Raw genomic sequence first — 24,973 nt, 5'->3', positions numbered from 1 at the left:
ACACACACACACACACACACACACACACACACACACACACACACACACACACACACACACACAGTGTCTTCTTCAATGGAACCTAAGTTTCTTGAGGGCAGGGGCTGTTAAATATTTGTCTCAGTATTCCCAGTGTCGAGCATAATATCTAGGACATAGGAACTTAATAAGTATTTACTGATTGACCGAAACTCTTTTTCCTCAAGCATATTAATAACTGTTCCACAATTAAGGGTGTTTTAAAGAGTCGCCTAGAGCAGGTACTCTGTCCAGAGTCAGGCAGCTGGTATGGGACTGAGGCAGGACCGAATCACATGACCAGATAATAGAGAAGAAGAGATGCAAAATACAAAACTATGCCAAGCCTCTCTGAAAGCGAAGGTGACCAAGATGTTTGGAGACAGACCTCTCTGCTGTTCAAGTGACTCATCTCTAAGACTTACCTTTAACATCACTTTCTGCTTGCTTTTGGGGTCACTCATATTCCACTGAGTAGCTTCATAGACATGGGCAAAAGCTCCCTCTCCAAGAAAGGAATCAACATAGGTCAACCATGGACCTTTGGCAAAGGGATATAATTTGAAATGAGAAAAGAGCTTGTAATACATACAAAGTTCTGCAAAAGTACTGTCAAATTCTCAGTGTTTTTCAGAGTCTTGGATGAAGTTTACAGAAATAGGGGATCACAGCAGCACTGTTCACCAGGGATCTAGAAAATGCTAAAGACTAAGTTTCATAAAAGCTCCTTTACGAAAAACAAGTATTTAATTATTGGCTGATTTTTTTTTAACATAAGCAAGTTTCTGCCCAATTTTTAATAAGAGAAAGGGCTATAAGGCTTAAGTTTCAGATTGTGCCCTCTTTTATTATACAGTACAATTATCTATAGATTATGATGCACTAGGCTATATTATGTAAATGAAGAATAAAATTGCAGAGCAAGTAAAGAAACATAACCAAGACTAGACTGATTAGGAACTTCAAATGTGTTTCCTGTTCTAAACACTTCAGCACACCACAAGATCAGCTATTTGGTTATATTCTGCAGTATTACAAAGGTAAAAGGAGAATATGTTATAGGAATTCTTTATCAATCCCAGAAATGTTATATCCTACAGGACTCTCCAGTATATATTTTTTTAGAGAAGGGAAAAAGAAGAGGATAATAATGGTCAATAGTTAGGGAATGCTTGAAAAGGCTGTGGTCCATTGCAAGACTAAAAAAATGACAGACGTCAACAATGCATAATAAACATAGAAAGGTCTACACTAAATAATGGAAAGCAAAAGATCAATATGGGAGCTCCTTCCACTAATACAGATAGCAACACACCCTTCGCAGATTGTGTCCATATCCTTGTATAAAGCTTTTAAAGACGTGATCTACCCTATGTGCTAGAAACCTCCCCTCTGGGCATTGGTGTACTCTCCCTTGTTTTTACTATATGGTCAACCCAATTTTCCTCATAGACATGAGACTAAACAAGTACATAACAATTCTTACCCAACTGGATTTCAGATTTTATCTTGATGGTTGGAAGTTTATAGTCCCATTCAAAAACATTAGGATAAGAACTTAGTGGTGTAGATAGTTTTGATAAAAATTTCTGAATCAAGTCAGTATCCCATGGGTTCTCAACAAGGAAGTCTTGAAAGAGAAAGAAAAAGGCAATTTTCTATAAAGCAAAATATATCAGAAGCCAAATATAGTGTAACACATTCCCATCATAATATGGAACTTTGTAAAGCAAAACCTTAGGGCTGTGGCTTTAGAGTTGGAAGAGATCTCAGTGGTCATTTAGACCAAGTCCTGTACTCCTGTATTTTACAAATGAGAAAAATGAGTATCAGAAGGGTTAATAACCTGTCCAAAGTCACAAACGTAGGTCTTTGACTTTAGCCAGTGTTCTTTTTATTTTTTCCCACTTAATACTATTTTATTTTTTTCCAATTACATGTAAAGATAATTTCCAACATTCACTTTTATAAGATTTTGAGTTCCAAATTTTTTTCTTCCTCCCCTCCCCTTCCCCCCCTCTAAGACAGCATGCAATCTGATTTGGCTATATATATATATATATATATATATATATATATATATATATATATACACACACACACACATATACATACACATCCATATTAAACATTTTCACATTAGATGTGTTGTGAAAGAATCAGAACAAAAGGGAAAAACCATGAGGAAAAAAAAACAACAAAAAAGAGAAGACACTATGCTTTGATCTGCATTTTGACTCCAGAATTTTTTCTTGGGATATGGATAGCATTTTCCATCATAAGTCTTTTGAAATTGTCTAAGATCATTGTATTGCTGAAAAGAACTAAGTCTACCAAAGTTAGTCATCACACAGTGCTGCTGTTATTATGTACAGTGTTCTCCTGGTTCAGCTTACTTCACTCAGCATCAGTTCATATAAATCTTTCTGGGTTTTTCTGAAATCTGCCTGCTCATCATTTCTTACAATACAATAGTATTCCATTGCATTCATATACCACAACTTGTTCATCCACTCCCCAATTGATGGTCATCCCCTCAGTTTCTAATTGCCACATAAAAATAGCTGCTATAGGGGGGCAGAGTCAAGATGGCAGAGTAGAAGCAGGACCTCCCTGCTCCAGCTTCCACTTTCCCCAATCCATGTAAAAAGGGGACTCTAAACAAACTTTGGAGCTGCAGAAACCACAAAATGACACAGAGAAGCTAACCTCCCGCTGAGGAGAGCCCGGCAGGCCAGCAGGAATCGGCCAGTGCAGCACTCTGGGAGCCGAACCCAGCCCCACACCCGGCTTTAGACACAGGGCGGGCCTGATCAGTAGCCAGCCAGAAGGACTCCAGATCAGCAGCAGCTGTGGCCCTTTCCAGATTTATCAACACATAGATGCGAAGGACAAAGTGAGAGGTCAGTGCATTCTGGACTTTGGGACCCAGTAAGTGGGAGTGTGTGGCTTTTGCCCCCTGGGCCAGAAGCCACTGAGACTCTGGCACAGCCAGTCAGCACCACGTAGCAGCTTCAGCTCTTGGCCTGCAGAGTGTAGTGGGACCAAACACCAGTCTGAGGGGTAATCGCTCTTGCTTTAACCTGCTTGGATCTGGATTGCAGTCTAAGGTGGAGGTCCTGGGGTGTGTGTCCTGCTTGCTAGAGAGTGTGGGGACCTCAGAGAGGGCACCCATCTAATACCTCCAGCAGCTGAGAAAACCCCAGCGTTTGGAAAGAAAGCTCCCCTGTCTGGTGGCAGAGTCCTACTGTGGCAAAAAGCCCAGGGGTCAAGTGACTGAGGGGCGACATGACCAGGCAAAGGAAACAAAGCAGACAGAAGATTCCAACATTAGACTCCTATTTTGGGGACAAAAAGGAGCAAAGCTTGGAACAGGAGGAAGACAGTGAAGTCAGAACTCCTGCACCAAAAGCTTCAAAGGAAAATACGAGCTGGTTACAGGCCATAGAGGACCTTAAGAAGCAGATGAGAGAAGTGGAGGAAAAATTGGGAAGAGAAATGAGAACAATGCAAGACTGAGGAAAATCATACCTTAAAAAATAGACTAACTCAAATGGCAAAAGAGGCTCAAAAAGGCAATGAGGAGAAGAATGCCTTAAAAAGCTGAATTTGCCAGATGGAAAAAGAATCTCAAAAGCTCAATGAGGAGAATCATTGCTTCAGAATTAGATTGGAGCAAATGGAAGCTAATGACTTTATGAGAAATCAAGATGCTGTTAAACAGATCCAAACAAATGAAAGAATAGAAGGCAGTGTGAAATATCTCATGGGAAAAACCACTGACCTGGAAAATAGATCCAGGAGAGATAATTTAAAAATTATTGGACTACCTGAAAGGCATGATCAAAGTAAGAACCTAGAAATCATCCTGCAGGAAGTTCTCAAAGAAAACTGCCCTGATGTTTTAGAACCAGAGGGCAAAATAGAGGTTGAAAGAATCCACCGATCACCTCCTGAAAAAGATCCCAAAAAGAAAACTCCTAGGAATATTATAGCCAGGTTCCAGAATTCCCAGATTAAGGAGAGACTATTACAAGCAGCCAGGAAGAAACAGTTTGAATATTGTGGAAACACAATCAGGATAACCCAGGATCTGGCAGCTTCTACACTGAGGGATTGAAGGGATTAGAATATGACATTCCAGAGGTCAAAGGAGCTGGGATTAAAACCAAGAGTCACCTACCCAGCAAAACTGAGTATCATGTTTCAGGGGAAAATATGGTCATTCAGTGGAATAGAGGACTTTCAAGCATTCTTCCTGAAAAAAACCAGAGTTGAATAGAAAATTTGACATTCAGATACAAGAAGCAAGAGAAGCATGAGAAGGTAAACAGGGAAAAGACATCAAAAGGAACTTATCTAAGTTGAACAATTAACATTCCTACATGGAAAAACAATAATTGTAACTTATGAAACTTTTCTCAGTAGTTGAAGGGAATAGAAATAGAAATATGTCTATATATGAGGGTATATGGGCATATGAATACATGTGTAAATGTGTGTATATATGTTTACAGGTATACATAGATAGAGGGCACAGGACCAATTTAACAGGAAGGGATGATACTTAAAAGGAGAAATTAAGAGGTGAGAGAGGAATATAATGAGAGGAGATGGGGAGAGACAGAATGGGGTAAACTATCTCATATAGAAGAGGCGCAAGGGAAAATGGTTACAATGTACGGGAATAATAGGAAGGCAAAAGGGAATGGGTCAACCTTATTCCCATTGAATTTGACTTGAAGAGGGAATGAAATACACACTAAATAGGGCATCTCACCCTCCAGGAGAGTAGGTGGAGAAGGGGATGAGAGGGGGGATGATGGAAGGGAGGACAGGCTGGGGGGGAGGGAAGTTGGAAGCATCCACTTTTGAAAAGGGACAGGATCAAAGTAGAGAATAGAACAAGTGGGAGGTGGGATAGGAGGGAGGGAAATATAGTCAGTCTTTTACAATATATCTACTACGTTAATGTTTTGCATTAGCTACACAAGTACAACCTATACTGAACTGCTTATCTTCCCAGTAAGGGTGGGTGACAAGGGAGGAAGGGAATGAATCTGGAATTCAAAGTTTTAAAATTAAATATTCAAATATATATATACTATTATTAATACTATTTTACATGTAATTGGGAAATAAGATATATAGGCACTGGGGCATAGAGATCCACTGGAAAAGCTGTAAGGGGTATGGGAAAAAATATGGGAGAGAGCAGATTGGAGGAGGGGATATCCTGTGGGACTGCTATTTTGGGGCGGTGGGTAGGGGAAAAAGGGGGAGAAAATTTGTAACTCGAAATCTGGCGGAAATGAATGATGTAAATTAGAAGTTAATAAAGCATTTGAAAAAAAAAGCTGCTATAAATATTTTTGTACATACAGGTCTTTTGCCCTTTTTTATGATCTCTTTGGGATAAAGACCTACTAGTGGTATTGCTGAATCAAAAGGTCTGCCCAGTTTGGTAGCCCTTTGGGCACAGTCTAACCATCATTCTTTCTGCATCATGGACCCTTCCCAATTATCTGTTATGTTAAGGGACGAGTCTGAATAGGAGAATCTCCCAAATAACTTATGCTTAATTCTTTAAGCAGTTGACTAACTGACCACCCCATAATATACTGTGCTCTTCAATTTTTGTTGTAGCTCCTACCTTAAGAAGCAAAAAGAAAAAAAATTCCTAAACATATAGGCTTAACATTGTTTCAGATGTTTGGGGGTGCTGAAAGGCTGCTCTCCAAAATCCAAGGTTTAAGATATATTGTGGACCTATCCAGGCTTGGTCCTATTTTGCCCTTATCAAGAAGACTGGAAAATGAGCCAATTATGGATCTCTTTGTTTTTTTCCTGCTGCTAGACAGGGTTTGACCAAAAGCAGCTGGGAAAGAGGACAAGAGCTGTGAAGAGCACAGAGTTGGCAGAAGGGCCAGAAAATGGCTGTTTAAACATCACTTAAAGGATAATACTTATGAGAGACTACTGTAATTTGAAGTTTCTTCAGAAAATAAAGCCTTTTAAATGTCCAGGCACATTCAAAGAAGACTGAATATCAAAGCAAGACTTCTAGTCCCATAGAAAAGACAGATAAGCATACTCACTAGATACATAATGCTATTTTAGGTGCTCAGGAGATATAAAGATTAAGGAAGGCGTGGTTTTTTTCCTATACCAAGCTCACTCTCTAATGGGAAGGACACATGGCTATAATATAAAATATAATATAAAATGATACATTGTCACAGAAGAGCTTAAGAGTGGTACAAACCAAGTGGTAGGAGAGGTTATCACGCGCGTGTGCGTGTGTGTGTGTGCGTGTGTATGTATTCAACAGGGGCAATTCCTAGAGTCAGCAGAACACTAGACTTGGTTGTTAGAAGACTTAGCTTCTTGTCTTGGCTTTCTTTCTATTTAGTGATATTAACTCTGGATAAATTAAATTACAATGTTTCTGGGCCTCAGTTTCCTCATATGTAAAATAAAGGGTTTGGACCAAATGGTGTCTAAGGTCCAACATTCTATGAATCTGTGTTTCTGGGTAAATCACAGATTTGTTTATGTCACAGTAAGGATTTTCCTGTGTCACTCCCCCCATGCAAGAAATGACAGCAACTTCCAAACCCTTCTTCAGAGTTTTCAGAGTCTCCCCAAATCTCACTGTCCAATGCTCTGAGCTTCAGCCCCAAGGACCTCATCCCTCTTCCTCACCCAGGGCACTTTACCCCCATTTCTGGGCCTTCACACTGGCCATCCCTCATGTCTGGGAGGCACGTCCACCTTATTACTGCCTCCAAGACTGCCCCTTTCTTTCAGAACACCTTCGGCAGTCATCTTCTTGTTTGTTTTTTGCTTTTTGGAGGGCAATTGGGGTTAAGTGACTTGCCCAGGGTCACACAGCTAGTTTTTTTGTGTTAAGTGTCTAAGATCGGATTTGAACTAGGGTCCTCCTGACTCCAGGGTCTGTGCTCTATTCACTGCGCCATCTAGCTGCCCCAACAGTCATCTTCTTTTGATCCCTCAGGCTGATAGTAACTAACAGCCCTAACTACCCTGTATTTATTCTCTTTGGATTGATTCTGTACATATGCGGGGCTTTAAAAAGCTTAAAATTGCACTGAGACTTTTGGGACACCCTGGATATTTACACTTCTTGTCTCCCCATGAGCACATGAGCTCCTTGAGGGTTGGGATGGTTTCATTCTTTCGATTTATCTCTGGAGACTACAAAAGAGGCAAACAGGGTTAAGTCACTTGCCCAGGGTCACACAGCTAGTAAGTGTTTGAGGCTGGATTTGAACTCATGAAGATAAATCTTCCTGATTCCAAGCCCAGTACTCTAACTATTGTGACACCCAGCTGACTTTCATAAAATATGCCACCTGTTTAAACATCACAGATGTTATTTATTATTATGATTAAAGTATTCACATGATAGGCTTTTGAAATACTTTTCTACTTACATTAAAAGATGAGTACATCAGGTATGTTTACAGGCATTATGCATGTTCTTTTTTTAAACTTACAAGAAGTATACTTAATGATATAGGTAGCAAAAACTTCCAAAAATAAATTCTAAGGAACAGAATCATCTCCTCCTAAAATAAGTTGCCATAAAAATTGCTATTGATGGCAGAAATCAAAGGATTTGATATTACCAGTAACAGAGAGCACCTGGCTTGGTTCCTTAGGTGTAAATGCTTGTACTTTCATTACTGCTTATTACTCTTACGGGTATATCCATGTAATAGCGGCTGTCTTAGTTAAGAAAAATATTCTCATAAAATTGAAAACACAGTATTATTGCAATATATTAAATGTCCTAAAGTAATAAATATGTATATAGGGGCTCACTGTAGTTTTGGTATCACAGAATGGTGGCTGATCAGCTTGTCCTTTACATGCTAGCACGGTGGGAACCAAATGTTACATACTTTTCCCTTACAGAGAATAATTCCTAATAATAACAGAATAGCAAAGTGGATAGAGAATTGGGCTTGGAGTCAGGAAGACTCTTCTTCTGAGTTCAAATTCCACCTCACTCACTATCTGTGTGTCCCTGGGCAAGTCACCTTAACCCTGTTTGCTTTAGTTTCTTAGTCTGTCAAATGAACTAGAGAAGGAAATGGCAAACCACTCTAGGATCTTTGCCAAGAAAACCCCAAATGGGCTCACAAAGAGTTGAACACAACTAAAAAACTGACTAAACAACAGTATGTCAGAAAAGAAGTACCATCAAACAATATTCAAATCTGGCTTTAAATAATATCTCTTATTAACGACTCTCTCCCTCTCAAGGGCTCCCCTTGATGCCCAGAAATCAATTTTTTTTTTGTTTTAAGAAAAGAAAATTAAGATAATCATTAGCTCATACCTTGGACATGAGGACTTTCAGATAGTCTACTCTGTGTGCAACTGACTGGATGCTCAACACTGACTTCTTCTGGCTCCACATCCATTGCAAGGTCATTTTCAGGGAGTTTACAAGCAACAAGGCCCTCCTCAGCCACCACAGGCTGAGTGAATGGGAGCGGTGGCACACTGACTGGTAACATACACTCCAAGTCATTTTGTTGAATTGTACTGTATACATACAGACACAAAAGAGGCAGAAAAAATTTAAATTTGAGTATCAGATGCTAGAAATCTAGGGATTAGAATATACACCTGCTTTATACCAAGTAGTTTTCTAAGGGCAATTATTTCACAACCCCAAAGTAAAAAAGATGAAATGACTGGCCTTAAGCATCTGACGTCACTAGAATCTGGTCCTTCTATGTACATTTTGCTTGGAACGTACTTGACTACTTAACCTGCTCCACACACAGCTCACTCCATATTCCACCTCCATGCCTTTGCTCATCATTCCCTAAACCCATCTCTGCTGCTGACTACTATCTCATTCTTCAAAGCCCAATCCAAACCCCACCTCCTTCATGAAGCCTGAAACCCCCTAATTCATGATGCCCACCCCTCTTTGGACCTCCTATAGTACTATCTGGCAATTGACCATTTATAAATTTTTTTATTCTAATGATTTGTGTGTCAAGCACCCCACTATACTGTAAGCTTCATGATGGCATGAACATTGTCCTATCTAATTTTTCTTAGCTTTAGAATCTATATGCCTGGTACTAATTGCCTATATGACCTTGGGCAAGTTACCTTTCAGAGCCTTAGTTCTGTAAAATAGGAGTATAATGCTTACACTAGCTTCCTCACAGGGCTTACCTTTTATGTAAACTGGTTACTATCATCATTATATAAATGTAAATTGTTATAATGATCAAGCTAAAAATCTGCCTCTGCAATCTCTACCCCTTACGAGAGGTTCCTCCCCTGGCTCTATGGAAAAGACATTTCTTTTGTCCTGGCCACGCTCTACTGGATGGGCTCCAGTTGTCTCAACAGTAGCCGTGCAGCTTTCAAACCCACTGTTCTCCTTTAAATGAGGTGTCATCATTTTTTTCTCCACATCTGATAAGCACAAGATTAGGGTGGCATGTTTTCAAATGATCCGGTTAAGGCCAGAAGAGGGAGCACCAATAGCCCTTCCCCCTGAGCCTCAGTGTCATCATCTGTAACTGAAGAGACTATTACTGGATTCCATCTGGCCAGGGACTCAGTGGGGATCTTTGCTCATGACATCTCTTTGCCAGCTGTTTATCCCCTTGGCCTCTCAGTTTTATAGTCTGCATATCCTAAGTGAGAACAGTTTGCAATTTAAAATCACAACTACATAATAATATATACAGATTGGGATTAAGTGTTGTATTACAGATGTGAAATTAAAGATACATTTGGAAATTAAGACAGACAAACCTTAAATGTGCCATTACCTTAGTTTTTGATTTTTTGAGTTCTCCACAAGTTTTTCCTTACGGAAATCATAAGGCATACCGGCACTATCATTTTCAATCATATTTTCTAAAATTCAAACATAATTAATTAGAAACAAAAGTACATGATTAAAAATAGATATTTTATGACAAAATAACTGTAATCAGTTCAATTATGTTCCCTAATTTACAGAGTATATTATTGGATTGGAGGATTTAAAAGTAGTATTGAAGAGAAGCACTGATTTCCATTAGAACTTCAAAACTCCATTCTCATGTGAAAGTTTAGTTCAGAAACATAATAAAGATCATGCATAAGAATTCCAATATTAACTTTTCACTTTAATAAATATTTTATTTTCCTTCCTTCTTTCTTTTTCTTTCTTCTTTGTTTCTTTCTACATCAATAATACATTGGGTATCTTTCTTTTAAAACATAAAAATGATCTCTGTTTTTGTATTTTGATATGTGTGCTGTTAAGACATTTGCCTAGACTATTTGTATCCTTTTGTGATTTTTCTTTGAGGGGTTGTATAGGAGAGAAAGAAAGGAAATGGTTATGTTGACTGGGTATAAGGTGAGAGAAAGGTAAAGGCAAATTTTTTGCGTATCATTGTATAATGCCTGTAATTTCATTGGTATAAGAAACTCCTAGGAAGGAAACTCTACCACTTGAGATTAGCAAATGTTCTGAAGGTAACTCTTAGAGAACTGTTTGGGGGATAATGAGATGTAAGTGACTTGCCCAGAGTCACAAAGCCAATATATCCAAGGTAGCACTTGAACTCAGGTCTTCATAACTGATGCTGATTCTCTATCCATTATGCCAGCTATTCTCAAACTTGTTGGTCTCAGGATGCCTTAACACTATTAAAATTGAGGACCCCAAAGTACTTTTGATTATGTGGATTATATCTATTGATATTTACAATTTTAGAAATTAAAACTGAAAAATTTTTAAAAATTAATTCATTAAAATGATAAACCATCATGTTAATATGAAACATATTTTATGAAAAATAACTATTTCCTAAAACAAACAAAACCTTAATGAGGAGAGTAACAGTGATTTACATAATATCTTGGTATTATTATGAAAAAGATTTGATCTTGTAGATGCTCTGAAAGGGTTTCAGGGACTCAAGGTGTTTTCAGATCACACTCTGGGACTCACTGCACTATGTGATGATGCCTCTGCTCAGGGCCAACATATACAGCAATAAATGGGATACAAATAAGTATAAACCATATCCTTGATCAAGGAACATGGGGACATAAGACAAATGACTACAATACAAGGTAGTATGTGATAAATGCCAAACAAATGGTATACAATTAGTGCTACAGGAGTGCTAATGAAGGATCACTTCCCAGTGGGTAACAAGGAGAAACAACATTTAAATTGGGCCCTGAAAATGCTACCACTAAATAATGATGGTGCTGCTATAATCCAAGCACATGACTCTTTTAAGCCAGAGTTACTTCTACTGATTTATTTCTATCAGAGACAGTAACCTATAGAGTTAGATACTAGATAGTCCTCATAAATTTTTTTATACTATGAAGAGCTTTGCTTATGTTTATGGAGCTGAAATGGTATTCACCTTTTTGGCGAATAAAAAAAATTAATATTTGAACTAGAGTTTCTTTAAAAATAGCTTTTAGAACTTTGTTTAATGAACCGTGTAACAAGTTTGCCTTAATACTTGACCTTTTCCCATTTACTGAGATTTTCTTAAAAAAAAAAAAAAGTAAGTAGAATTTTTACTTACAAGTTCACAAGCCAGGGAATATGTTCTCTCATTTTTCGATCTGTAATCATGACTTAAAACAGATGGTACCAGGAGGTACCAAACCTACATTAAAATATACCTTGGTCTAGTGACCTGACTGAAATTCTTTTGGCAGATCTTACATTATTGCTTTAGCTAACGATTGCTAATAAAAAGTGATATGTCAGGAGAAAAAAGTTTTGACTATAGGGTATGGGTAATCACTGACATTGCAAAGTGGGAGCATGTGTGAAAGATTTCTGTGAGATAGTAATAAAAGGCTAATGATTCTTGGGTTTAGATGAGAAACTTAATAACAATCTGCTTTTAATTCAAATAAGTAATGACCTTTATAGAGAGGAATGATTAACACTGAGACATCAGTAAAGCATCCAAGCAGAAGGCACAAAGTCAGCACCCTTAATTAGCCTTCAAATAAAAAGATGAAAGAGAACAGTTAGTGCCCCCTAGCCCCACCCTGCTGCCTGCTGCTCCCACTATCATCTCTATTGTAGATGTTCTTCCAAGAATTTTAGTCAGCTATATTTATTGAATAAATATACCTTTATAATTACCTAGTTTTGACAAATCAGGAAGACAACATTTTAACAGCATGAAATTTAAATAAATGAAAGATCTATCTAAGTCACTTGTGTAGGGGCTTAAAGCATAGCTCTCACGGAAATCATTGTTAAACTGCATTTAAAATCAACAAATTCCTGCCATGCATTAGGCACTGAGAATACAAGACATAAATGAAATGCCTGTTCCCTGGATGACCTTCAGGACCTTATACTCTACTAGGACAAACAGCATATACAGCCATATGTACAGACACGCATAATGCCTACATAACAAGTGTGGATATGGTAAATACAAAGCCACGGTTTTAGGGAGGGAATCAGGAGGGGCTTCATGTCAGAACTGGTTCCTGAGCTGACCCTTGTAGGGAGCTCCAGATTCTGAGAGAGGGAGGTGAGAAGAACGTGAATTCTAGCCATCGGGTATAAGCTAGGTGAAGGAAAATTACTTCTACTGTTGGTCACAGGACAGTTAATTGATTCAGTCAATTGACAAGCAAACATTTATTGAGTGCTAGGCATAAAGATTAATAAGTAGCCTTTTTCTTAATGAACTTCTAATGGGGAAAACCATTGCACAAGAACATATAAAACATATACAAAGTAAATACAAGGTAACTTTGGAGGGAGAGATCAGGAAAGACTCTATATGGGAAGTGGTGCTTCAAGTGAGTTTTAGGCAAAGTTGGGCCTTCTGAGACGTGGTAGGGAGAAGGGATTCATTACAAATATGGGACGTAGGGACAGTGGATGGAAGGCAGCATGGAATCCGAGGCTACTTCAGAACAAGGACTCAGATCTGTGTCTCCTCCTGAATTTGGAGGCAATGCTCCTTCCACTTCACCTTGATGATGACAGCTATCATTATTTGTTAAGGGATCTGGGGAAAGTCAACAAAAATCAGTCAACTGTATGATATAGTTGGGCCAAATTAAGATAGAGACACACACACACACCTTCAACTGATACTTACAGATCTCTATTTTACTGGCAACCTAAGATATTAAATCTCAAAAAAGGCAAGAAGACGCTATAAATGCCAGAACTATGTATGTATGTATGTATGTTGTAGGTATGTATTTATGCTTGTGAATATATTGGAGAGAGATCTGAGATGATATGATGAAGTAAAACAAAAAGATATGGAAATCCATTGATTTTCTTCTTGACAAGTCACACAGTTCCTACTTAAGACTTCCAGTCAGAACACTAAAATATCAATAATGGCTCACAAAAGGCACCAAAATACACTAACACCCACCTTTGTCTTCTAGGGCTTGCCATGCATCCATGGAAATTTTGTTAAATGGTGTAGAAGCAAGTTGTGCAGCAGATGTAAAATCTCTTGTGCTATTAGGACTGGGTGCCAAAGTTTTGTTATAGCGCACACCCCATATAGTACAGTCATCCAAGGGCTCTGTTGCCTGAAATCCTTCCTAGAATATAAGAAATATTGGAAGGTAACAACCTTCTCGTTTCCAATGAATTTTTAAGTTTTGATAGCTTTTTAAGATGTTAAAACCACTGCCAAATGTAAGAAGTTATTTTAGTCCTATTACAATTGAAGTAGCCAATAACAACTCTTCCTACAATTGTGTAGGATTGTGTACAATTTTGTTTTTTGAGAGTATTGTATAAAATTCAAGTAATTAACTGGTATATTTCTAAGAAAAATGTCAAAGAGCTTGCCAGAGTGAATACAGTAGAGATTAATTTGTCTAAGACTTCTAACAGTAGAAGACAAAATATCATAGGAAGATTCAGCTTTGTTTTTTCAGGCTGGGACATTCTAAAGTTATTGTACTACCCTGCTGGCAAACTGGCATACTGGGCAGGTAGGATGAAGGGCGATATGGAAGAAAAATTCAATAGAAATCAATTTATATTTGTCAAGGTCTCACTATGTGCAAAGTACTTTGAGATTACAAAGATGGTAAGAAAGAGAAGTCAACTGTGGAACTTGAAATCTGGTAGAGGTAGGTAAATACACAAAAAACTGCAGTACCCATAGTTATAGCTTGCATTTATATAGTACTTTAAGGTCCATAAAGTGTTTGACAAACATGATATCCTCCCTTGTACTCTGAGATAAGCTCAATTAAGAAGAGTATAAAAGCAGTTATTAGAGTAGGGGAATTTTAAAGAAGGGTGTTTTCTATTTTCTTGGTTTTCTTTTAGTGGTGGTGAGGAAGAGAAAGAATCTGGAAAGACTTCATTAAGGACATTTGAGATTAACCTAAAAATTTTGACGGGAAGAAATGGATCAGGGGTGGAAGATAGGTGAAGCATTCTAAGCAGAAGGAAAAGTTTGAGCTGAGGTATGGAGACAGAGAAATAGAAGGCACATCTGAGGAAAAGTAATCTATTTTGGCTATAGTGGAGGATACATATAGGTAAATAGTAGAAGGCTAATAGAGAAGCTAAGGCCATATTACAAGAGGCACTGAATGCCAGTCTAATGAATTTCTACTTCATGCTACAGGCTTTTGAAAAACTGATCTGGCAGGAGTGCATAAAAGAGACTAGAAAGGATAAGTACTAGAGTAAGGAAGACTAGTTAGGAAATTTTTGACATACAGATGAAAGCTAATAAGAAACCTGAATAGGGAAATAGAAAAGGGAGGTTAAGGTATTAAAGAAATTGTGGTGTTGAAGTTAATAGGTCTTTACAATTGCTTGGATAGATATAGGAGGTAAAGGAAGAGTCCAAAATAAATAAATAAACAAACAAACAAATAAACAAATGAGAGGCAGAATTTAGAACCTGGATAACTGGGAGAATGGTAGCACCATTGAGAGAAGTTGGGAGGACAGCAGAGGCAGGTTGGAAGTTCAAAAAAATTAGCTTGGTTTTTGACATGTTATATTTTTGGTATTGGTGGGTATTGGGGAAGGGGTACAGCAGGCAACCAGAAAACAGAGATTGGAGCTGGGGAGAAAAATCAGGTTTTGTAATAGATTTGGAAGTTATTATCATGGAAGTGATAGCTGAAACTGTGGAAGTGGATGAAATTCCTGAAGAAGACAGTATAAAAAGACCAGAGGGCTAATGACTAAGGTTGTATACTGGTTTAAAAGTATGTTATTCATGTAGCACATATATTGATTAGCTGATGCTTCAAACTTTGGTTTATTCCTTGTTTTGTATTTTCCCCTTTAACTTCAAAGTTGAAGCTACATATTTCACTCCATAAGTTTATTATAACTCAACAATCTCTCAGCACTTTAATACAGAGGAAAGGTGAAGTTTGGACTTTTCATTAACAATGAAGAAAGATTTCCTTAGGTCAATGCTGCTGTGGAGAAGGAAACTGGATTTCCTTTCTCATTCATTTAAGGCCATCTAAACTAAATTCTGACAACTGGATTCATTAGTTCTTAGCTTTCAAATTATCTGTCTATTTATTCACCTCCCTATCCAAATGAACTGTGAACAGATACTCTTCATTACTTCACGAGGTATTTGAACAGATAATCTAAAGGTACTCAAATGAAGACATTTTTTCTCATTTGTAAACTGCTACAATTTCACTAACTTCAATCCCAAAGTTTTAGGAATATCATTCCTAAACTTATGTTCCAAAATAATACCTTACATTTGCACAGGCCTTCAGAAATCCTTTCACACATATTCTTTTCTAATGATCATAACACTTGCTGATCCACCATTCAGTTTCAGGGCTGTTGAACAGTGTTGGAGAAAACGCAGGAAGCCCACAACAAATCTCAGCTGTGCTCTTGCTGATACTTGAAAATTCTTTTTACTCTACTCTCATTAACCCTCTTTCTCACAGCCTATATTATCTAGTATAAACCCTTTTTTCTTTCCTCTCACCCTCACCGTCTAATTAATGAGAAGATGGATGCCAAACTACAGGAACTCCCTCATTACCACAACTTTGTTTCTCAAAACCCCTCAGTAGTACCCTCCACTCATTTCTCCTTTCTTTCAGTCATAGGAAGCGCCTCTTCAGGCTAATTCTTCTACCTCTGTCTTTAATCCCATTCATCCCCTCTCTCCAAAACCAAAAGCCTCCTCTTGTGATCTTTCTCTTAGCTTCTTCTCATATGTTTAATAAACACTTTTTTCAAAGGAATATGTGAATAAATAAGTACTATGGTCCCCTTAATGGCTGGGGCAGAGGGGTAGAACAATTTCAAGCTCATTAGGGTTCTTGAATGCTTTCTTTCCACTATACTTACATTTGGTTTGGAAGAAGATCTGCTCATAGGTCGTTCACCAAAGAATCTGATTCCCGTGCTTTTGTTTATAGGCTGTGTTACTCTAGAAAAGATTGAATCTTTTAAATAAATTTGAGTAGTACAGAAGCCAAATTTGTAAACAAGACAGACTAAATAAGCTGAAAAGATGGTGACAGAAAAAAAAAAATCAGCTGTCCTGTTAGATGAGATTCTATCAGTGTAGACAGATATCCTTTACTCAGTGAAACAGATGAATGCAAAACTAGATAAAACAAACAAATCTAACTGATTTCTGTTGTAAAATTAGAGATTTATTCGCTTGGAAGGATGGGTTAGGGAAACTTAAATACTCCACTCAAAGCTCTGGCACAAAAAGAAAAGGTCTGGCAGCAAATTGGAAACCTTTCCTGCTTCCCCACATTCGCACCCCCTGCCCCCCCCAGCCACGCCAGCAGTTCATTTTTTCTTTCCAAGATTTTTCTGTAGTCTTTCCAATCCCTAGATAATATGATTTTCTCCCATGTATTGAAAATCCCCATTTCTTTATTACGTTTCTGGAAGAAAATTTTCATTGACTTAAAGGAGGTAGGTAGGCTAGACAATCAATTGCCATCTACTAGGGAGGTATAACAATATTCCCTAGTTAGAAAATGGCCATCATTTGAAGCTTCAGGTAATGTAAAACAATTTTCTTTTCAAATGCTCTGAGTCCAAATTTTACATATGTAATTTTGCTTAGAATGAAGGAGGGTTATATATTGTATATTATATACTATCCAAATACTCTGAGGCAAGTTATTTGACCCCTTTGGGCCTCAGTCTTCCCATCTCTAAGAAAGATTAAATCCAGTCCAACTTCCCCTTTTTATAAGTGAGGAAACTGAGGCCCTGAGGAAAATGATTTGTCTAAGGTCATATAGAAAGTAACTGGGCTTGAATTTGAACTCAGGTTCTTTATTCCCAATGCAGCACTTTCTCCCCTATACATACCATGTTTCCCCGATAATAAGACACTGTCTTATTAAATTTTTGGACAGAAAAACACCAGAGGGCTTATTTTCAGGGGAGGGCTTATTTTAATGAACATTGACAGCAATTTTAATAAACAGGTAAATGTGAACAAAAAAATGTACCTTTATTCAATAAGCAAATCACTGGGGAAGAACAGGATGATGCAGTCACTGCTGCAGCTCTGATTGGATGCAGCTCAGAGCGCGGCATGCGTTTCACGGGGGGGGGGAACAGTGCATACAAAGGTATATATATATATAAAGCGTGTAGCACAGGGGATCACCTTCACCACAGTAGCAATCTCAATAGGGCTTATTTTCGGGGGAGGGCTTATTTTAGAGGAATCTTACACAGTAAGGGGAGGGTTTATTTTTGGGATAGGTCTTATTATCGGGGAAACACGGTATGTGCTGTCTCACCATAAGGTTTAGACAAGATGACTGTTAAATCTCTTTACCACTCAAATCTTCTGATCCTATAGGAATACACAATGTTCCATTCCCCAACCCCAAATATTATTGTAACCATGTTGTTTTACCCAGCATTTTCTTTACTTCCATCTTCAAAGATAGAAAAAGCAGGTGACACGGAAGGGACATCATTAACTCCCCAAGCTCCCAGGGGCTGTATAGTCTCTGCAAGACAGTTAAATATCAGCAATTTTGATGTTATAAAAATGACATATTTTAACATATTTTGTTATACTTTGTTTATTAATGAGAAACCAACCAGGGTTTTCTGGTTTCTGAAACCAAAGTAACAATATCAACTTTTCAAATGTCTAGGTAACCAGTCCAAGTTTTCTTCTTATAAAACACAGTCAGATAATTTCTAAGTTTCTTTCAAATACAAATGTGCCTTAAAAAATCGTATATATAATTTTTATAAAATGACTATTTACTTAGCTTACAGTTTTTTTAAAAATTCATTTTTGATTAATATCTGGCAGTGGCTAACACTTCACCTGTTTAGTGGTGCTTTAACCTCACCATCTTTCCTCCAAAATTGGTTCTACTTCCCCATTTCTGTCAGTGGTCCCAGCACTCTTCTGACCACCCAGGTCTCAAACCTTAGCCATTGCTCATCTCTTTCCTACCCATATTTAATAATTCAAGCTTATTCTTCTATCATAAAGTCTCTCACCTCTGCCTTCTCCTTTTTTTCCCACTGAGAACTCATGTATTCAGGCTCTTATTACCTTATCCCCGGACGACTGCTGGTCTCCTAAGGGCTCTCTTTCTAGCCTCTCCTCATTGTAATTAATCCTGCAAAATCACTACTCAATTAATCTAATGTATTATTTTCATCATTTTACTTCACTATTGCCTATAAAAGAAACAAATACAGCTCTTTAAGTGCACATTCAAGCCTCCGCTCTGGACCAACATGATCCCCTAACCTACTTTTCAATCTTATCAGTTAAGAAAGAGCATTTCCTATAGTCAATCAACTCTTTCTTACTGTCCCTCTGAACCTTTACTCATTGGATCACAGAGCTGGAAGGGACCTCCGAGACAATCTAGTCCAACCCCCTTGTGTTGAGGAGGAAACAAGTCTAGGGAGGTGAAGTGACTTGCCCAGGGTCACACAGGTGATGAGCATCATTGGTAGCATTTGAACCCAGGTCCTCTAATACTTTACGTTTTCCCAGCCCAGAAGATCCTACTCTTTTTCAGTTTTTGGAGGCCCACCTCAAGTTTGACCTTCACTGTGACACCCACTGTACTCCCTTCCTTTTGTCATTTAATCATATTGATCTACTGTTGCTGCTGCTCAGTCACTCAGTTGCGTCTGACTCTTCGTGACCCCTGGACCACGCTGTCCTTGGGATTTTCTTGGCAGAGACACTGGAGGGGCTGGCCATTTCCTTTTCCAGTGGATTTCTAGAGGTTAAGTGACTTGCCCAGAGCCACAGTTATTATGTGTCTGAGGCTGGATCTGAACTAAGGTTTTCCTGACTCTAGGCCCAGTGCCCTACCCACTGAGCCACTTAGCTGCTTCCTGAGTCTACTATCATTCTGTAATTTCTCACCTCACCCACTAGACTGTAATCCCACCCAGACCAGGGATTATGTCTTTCTAATTACTTTTTTAAAATCAATTGGGGTTAAGTAACTTGCTCAAGATTAAATGGCCAGTTATTTTGTGCAGGTGTTAAGTATCTGAGGCAGGACCCGGACCCAGGTCTCCTGACTCCAGGGCCGGCACTCTTACTCACTGCACTACCAGGCCATCCCTATGTCTTTCTAATTCTTGATGTGCCCCGTAAACCCTAATATAGTGTGAGCTGAATCAATACATATCTGATGAAAATGAAGGAAGTCCTTACTTTGGGAATGGTCCTTAAATACATCATCATCTTGATTAAGAGAGGAAAGTTTATCATCTTCAGCAGAAACTTCAGGATGTGAAGTTTCCTGAAACATATTCATTATAAAACCTTTAAAGAAGAAAGGAAAAGTTCATTGAAAAATGATTACAGAAGAATTTTCATGAATCCATGGCAAGATGTAGTCTAAAAGGCCCCTTACCTAGAGCTTCTTTGGTGTGAACTGTGGGTGAAGGCTGGACTCTTGATGGTGTAGCCTGTATCATTCCTGCTGATGTGTTGGGTGTTACATGAGAAGTACTTACACCAAAAAGTGAAGGTGTTTCAGCTAATGTAAATTGTTTAAGAAAATGTAGTGTCAGAATAGTACCAGAATCGTCAAGGGAAATCAAAACTTCCAGGAAAGATTTACTACTACTAGGTAAATTGGATTCTCATTTTCAGTCACTTGTTCTCACATTTTCAATAACGTATTTCCAACAATAACATTACCACTTTCATTCATGTAGCATTTTTTTCTTCAAGGCATTTTCACAGAGGAAAAATCAGTGGGCTGAGAACCTGGACACCTGGGCTCCAGTCTCTTCTCTGTCACTGCTTTGTCACAAAACCTTGGGCACTGTCTTGAGTTTCCTCACCAGTAAAATGAGTGCATTTGATTAGATGAGCTCTAAAGCCACCCTTGACTCCAACAATCTCAGTCTGAGGAATGTTATTTTATCATGTCTCTACTGAGACACAAATTCTATCTGTTTTGTAGAGAAGTTCAACAATCTGCTTATGACTGCAATAAACTAGAGGTAGACTCCTCATCTCCTGCCTCTCCACTGCACTCCATGTATCACACAGTGAGCACGTATTAAGCACCTACAACACACAGGCTCTGTGTTAGGGGTCTGGCAAGTACAAAAATGAGACACCCTGGACCTGAGGAGCTTACATCCTTCTTAGGGAATATATCACGACCACAGATAGGCAAACAGAGAAACAGAGGATATATAAAGGAGGGGAGAACATTTAATTGGGGAGTTAGGAAAGATTTACTCAAGGTAGTGACACCTGAATTGAGTCTTGAAAGGAACTAGTGGTGCTAAATCATGGAGGTGAGGAAGGAGAATATTCTAGGCCTGGGGGACAAATAATGAGAATATTCAGTATTGAACTGACTTAATGCAGAAAGATTCACTGTAGGAGGGCAAAGGGTGTTTTGCTATCCTGCACATCATTATATATATGGAGCTCATCTTACATTCAAAGACCTGCAATAATCACCGACAAAAAAATACAAAAAGTTTTCTAGCCATCCCTATGTCCTAAGTAGATTAAACCCAAGCCCCAGGCTCCCTGAAGGGTGGAGGTCACATTTTCCACTGCAACAAAACAGACCTGGGTATTTTTCCATCAATAATGAACTGGGGATGACTTTCCACAAGTAAACTTGGCTGTGTAATTACCTTTACTCTGTGGTCCAGTATATAGCTTTGATTCATAAGGATTTTTATTCACATATCTAATCGAAAAAGAAAAAAAACAGTTAACTGGAATATAAGAAGCTACCATATTAAGTAAATCCTCAACAAAGAAGTCAGACCACAGCAATCAGCTCCTCTTCCAGGCATTCTTGTCCCACACCAAAGATGGAATTTTTTTAAACATTTGAGAATATACCTGGATCAATAGAGATGTGTACCTCAATGAAGAATGCCCACTATTAAATACTCAAATGTACTTCCTCTAACAGTGCAGACTGCCCATTCTGTATGTGCTCTCTTGTGAATTTGCCACAGAAGGTACACCCTGTGTGCTTCCTCCTGACATTGTGAGGAAGAGAGGAAGGCTTTGGGCTGTCCAATGGTTATCTCCCATTTCTCTTCCTATCATCTACTTCTGTGATGATATTTCTACTCCTTCTTCAAAGTTCTTTATGGGTGACATGTAGCAGCCTACTCACAGCTGCCATGTGCCTATCCATTGCTCTCTGTGTGAAATTCATTTTCAGGTCTTTGGAAACTTTCGGGTTCCACGTCTCTTAGACATACAGCATCACCACGCACCCCATGAAACAGGTATTAAATGCTAGCCTCAAAACCAATGATAAAGCATCACCTGTGTCAATTCCAGTGATACTTCCAGAACCAGGAACAGTCTGGTTATATGAACACTTCTAATCCAAAATGACTAAGTACATTTATAAAAGATTGATTTACATCAAGGGGAGAAAAAAATGGAACAAAACCTCCTAATAAAAATATATCCTAATTTAACTAAATGCATTAATCATACAGGTGAATTGGAAAGTTTTAGTTGTTCAGTGAATTAAGTTCCCTATTATATCATTAAAAAGTTTTTCTGGACTTCTTTTCTAATTTTCTGGCTATATTTTCACAAATTTTAAAAACGAATGTGACCCAGAGAAAAAAAATGACTCTCAGCATATTTGTCCCATGTTATTTTCAACATATTAAAGACAGATGATTGACTTTGGGATCATAGCACCAACCAACTGCTAAGAATAAAGAAAACACACACACACACACACTATTACCTTTCATTGCAAGGAAATGGACACCACTCCAGAAAAGTGTGCTCTGTCTTTAGAAGTTTTGAGTGAAAATGTGAAGAAATGTCATAGGAACATTAATTGAAGGAAATAAGGTGATGCAGTTTGGAGAAGAAAAGACCTTGGGAGGGACTGGGACATGAATTGTCTTTCAATATTTGAGGAGCTATTCAGTGAAAGAGAGATTAGGCTTGCTCTGCTTTGCTCAAGACATTAGAAATAATAACAAAGGGTGGAAGTTGAAGACACAGACTTTGTTTTGCTCTCTAGAAAAGCTCCAGAACAGAACCATGTAGAAGTTGCCTTAGGCAATACTGTGTTCTACTTCCCAAGAGACACTCAAGTTAAGGTTGGATGCACTACTGGTCTGATATATCACAGAGGGAGTTAGTGTTTAGTTATGGGTTAGATACTAGATGGTTACCATATTTTCTTTCCACTCATCTTCTGTCTTAATCTGTTGGAAGGAATTTAGATTACTATATGTAATTTTAAACTGATGCCTAAAAATGCCACCTTTGCTTGATATAGGGGGAGGAATGCTGTAGCAACAGTCAGCCTGGAGAAGGGACTGTGGCTGTGCTGATGAGGAAGACCCGGAAGCTTTGCTAGTGTATGATGATTCCTGGAAACTGTAACAGAGAGCAATTTTAGGTCTGAAAGCAGTTATATGTAGTGCAAGTCTCAATGAGAAGGCCAGTCGGTCCTGGGAGAGTAAAGCTAGGAGGCAGATGTGCCACAAAGTTGTTTTCCAGGCAAGATTGCAGCTCCACGTGGAGAAGCCTGATGTTAGTAAAGCAGGGGCTAGTTAAATCTAGGATGCCTTACTGCCAGATTCTAAGGTTAGTATAAAAAAAATTATGAAAAGATTCTTGGGCTATAATCAGACTATTCTCTAACTCTATAAATTTATAGGAGATTTTTTGTACCCTCTTTCCTTTAATTGCTAGTATCAAAAATACTTTTGGGTTGAATATATTGAAAATAAAGGGGCAGCTACAAGGCACATGCTTTAAAGAAGCAGGAGAGAAAGGAATTGGTGAGGTGCCAGAAAAGAGAGAATGTTCTAGGAGAGATTCAGGATTTTGGTCTATCCCTTCCCCTTTTTGCCAAGAGCTGTCCCCATTTCCTCAGGGATATATACAATGTAGAATTAAAACCAAATGACAATCACAGATTTCAGCAACTGATACATAAAAAATTAGAATTCTCAAAGTGCCAGTTAAAAAACACCAACTTGTAAATCTCTCAAAATTAAAATCTCCAAGACATTATATGGTTTTACTTTGGCAGAGTGCATCTTAAATATTAATCTCACATAATTCCCCTAGGAGACTGAAGGAAACATATATGAAGAGACTGTGTATCAGAGACTTTGTCTGGTTTAACAATTACCCCTACATATCCAAGTTCAAGACTGGCAAGCAAAGATAATTTTGGTTTAACAGTTGGATTTTCTTCAGTAAATATCAAGAAGTATCAAGCTGAGTTTTAATATGGGGAAAAAGTTGGATTCAAGAGGAAACCATGAAATGTAGTAAAAACTATGCTTCTTTTAGAGTAAATCTGAGAAGCTGGGGGAAGTTTAAGAATAATCTAGTCATTCACGAATGCAACTGTTATTTATATAAATGTGAAAAGTAAAAATGCTATTTTATACATACAGTTCTTTAAATTCCAGATCATGAGAAGACACCAAATGCTTCTGAAAAGAATCAGGCATAAAATTCACGCTGCTGTTGTTAGCTTGCACCCAGTGACAGTCTTGACCCTCTCCAGGGTCTTCTTGTACTTTGTTGGAATTCTCTCTGCACACTGCAGCTGGGAAGTCTGTTCCCAGCTGGGGCCTCAGGGAGGCAGGACAGGTAACACTTTGGTTGACCCTTGGTAACAAAGAGGTTGCAGAAGTAATGTTTGCTGAGAATGGTACAACAGGAGACACCGTTAGCTGTTGGTCTCTTATGTTAACTGAGGGCTGCTGATTTCTGGCTTCATAAGGTCCAGCTGGTTCTTGTGGCAAGTGTGCAGTTGGCCTCACACATACTGGATGAGCCTTTTAAAGTGAATTAAAAAAGGAAAGTCAGTTAAAAATTACTAAGGGGTAATTTCAGTCTTGTAAAGAGTATGTGTTCTCTTGGAGCAAACACCTCCAACTAGTGAACACTTTAACTTCCTGATTTCCCTTGGTTGGTGTTTTTAAATTGGACTTGGAGAGTTCTAATTTTGCTGCATTATTGAGATCTGTGACTGTCACTGGCTTCCATTTTACATTGTATATATCTCTGAGGAAAGAAATGGGGACAGCTCTTGGCAAGAAGGGGCTTGGACAGTTTTGGAAGGAGCTTACACAGAACAGCCTTCTCCCCTTCTCCATGTACAGAATTAACTTTGGCATCCTCTTAATCACTGACATCTGACAATTAAGCTTTTAAACTGCTCAGTCCCTTTCAGTTTAGGAAGCAAAAAGTCTGGCTGTTCAAATGATTTCATTACTAGATGCAAACAGTAGGTGCTTGATTGATGAACTGTTTTTGGAGGAAAAACAAAGCAAAGTCACTGCTCCAAAATGTGTGTTTGTTTGTAAGGAAGTGTAGGTATTCTGTTAAGGGGCAGCTGTAGTAATATTATTTGTCTTACCAATAAACAAGAAAACTGCAAAAGAAGG

General features: G+C 38.3%; 1 protein-coding gene across 1 annotated transcript in view; it reads right to left on the bottom strand.

Annotated features, from left to right (window-relative positions):
* BUB1 (BUB1 mitotic checkpoint serine/threonine kinase) overlaps positions 1 to 24,973 on the bottom strand; it is a 49,472-nt gene that overhangs the window by 7,996 nt on the left and 16,503 nt on the right. The window contains exons 10-20 of the mRNA XM_069075567.1: positions 23,973 to 24,361; positions 21,203 to 21,258; positions 19,951 to 20,076; positions 19,749 to 19,859; positions 17,958 to 18,054; positions 16,409 to 16,490; positions 13,467 to 13,641; positions 9,852 to 9,939; positions 8,387 to 8,595; positions 1,505 to 1,648; positions 444 to 559 (exon numbers count right to left, since the gene is read on the bottom strand). Coding sequence (XP_068931668.1) covers positions 444 to 559; positions 1,505 to 1,648; positions 8,387 to 8,595; positions 9,852 to 9,939; positions 13,467 to 13,641; positions 16,409 to 16,490; positions 17,958 to 18,054; positions 19,749 to 19,859; positions 19,951 to 20,076; positions 21,203 to 21,258; positions 23,973 to 24,361 — 1,593 coding nt within the window. The remainder of the gene's footprint in view (positions 1 to 443; positions 560 to 1,504; positions 1,649 to 8,386; positions 8,596 to 9,851; positions 9,940 to 13,466; positions 13,642 to 16,408; positions 16,491 to 17,957; positions 18,055 to 19,748; positions 19,860 to 19,950; positions 20,077 to 21,202; positions 21,259 to 23,972; positions 24,362 to 24,973) is intronic.

Source organism: Petaurus breviceps, unplaced genomic scaffold (assembly GCF_028583685.1).
Source record: "Petaurus breviceps papuanus isolate PSGF00001 unplaced genomic scaffold, PetGlider_PUasm1.0 90919, whole genome shotgun sequence".
Classification (NCBI taxonomy): domain Eukaryota; kingdom Metazoa; phylum Chordata; class Mammalia; order Diprotodontia; family Petauridae; genus Petaurus; species Petaurus breviceps.
This window is presented reverse-complemented; position numbering and strand designations above follow the sequence as displayed.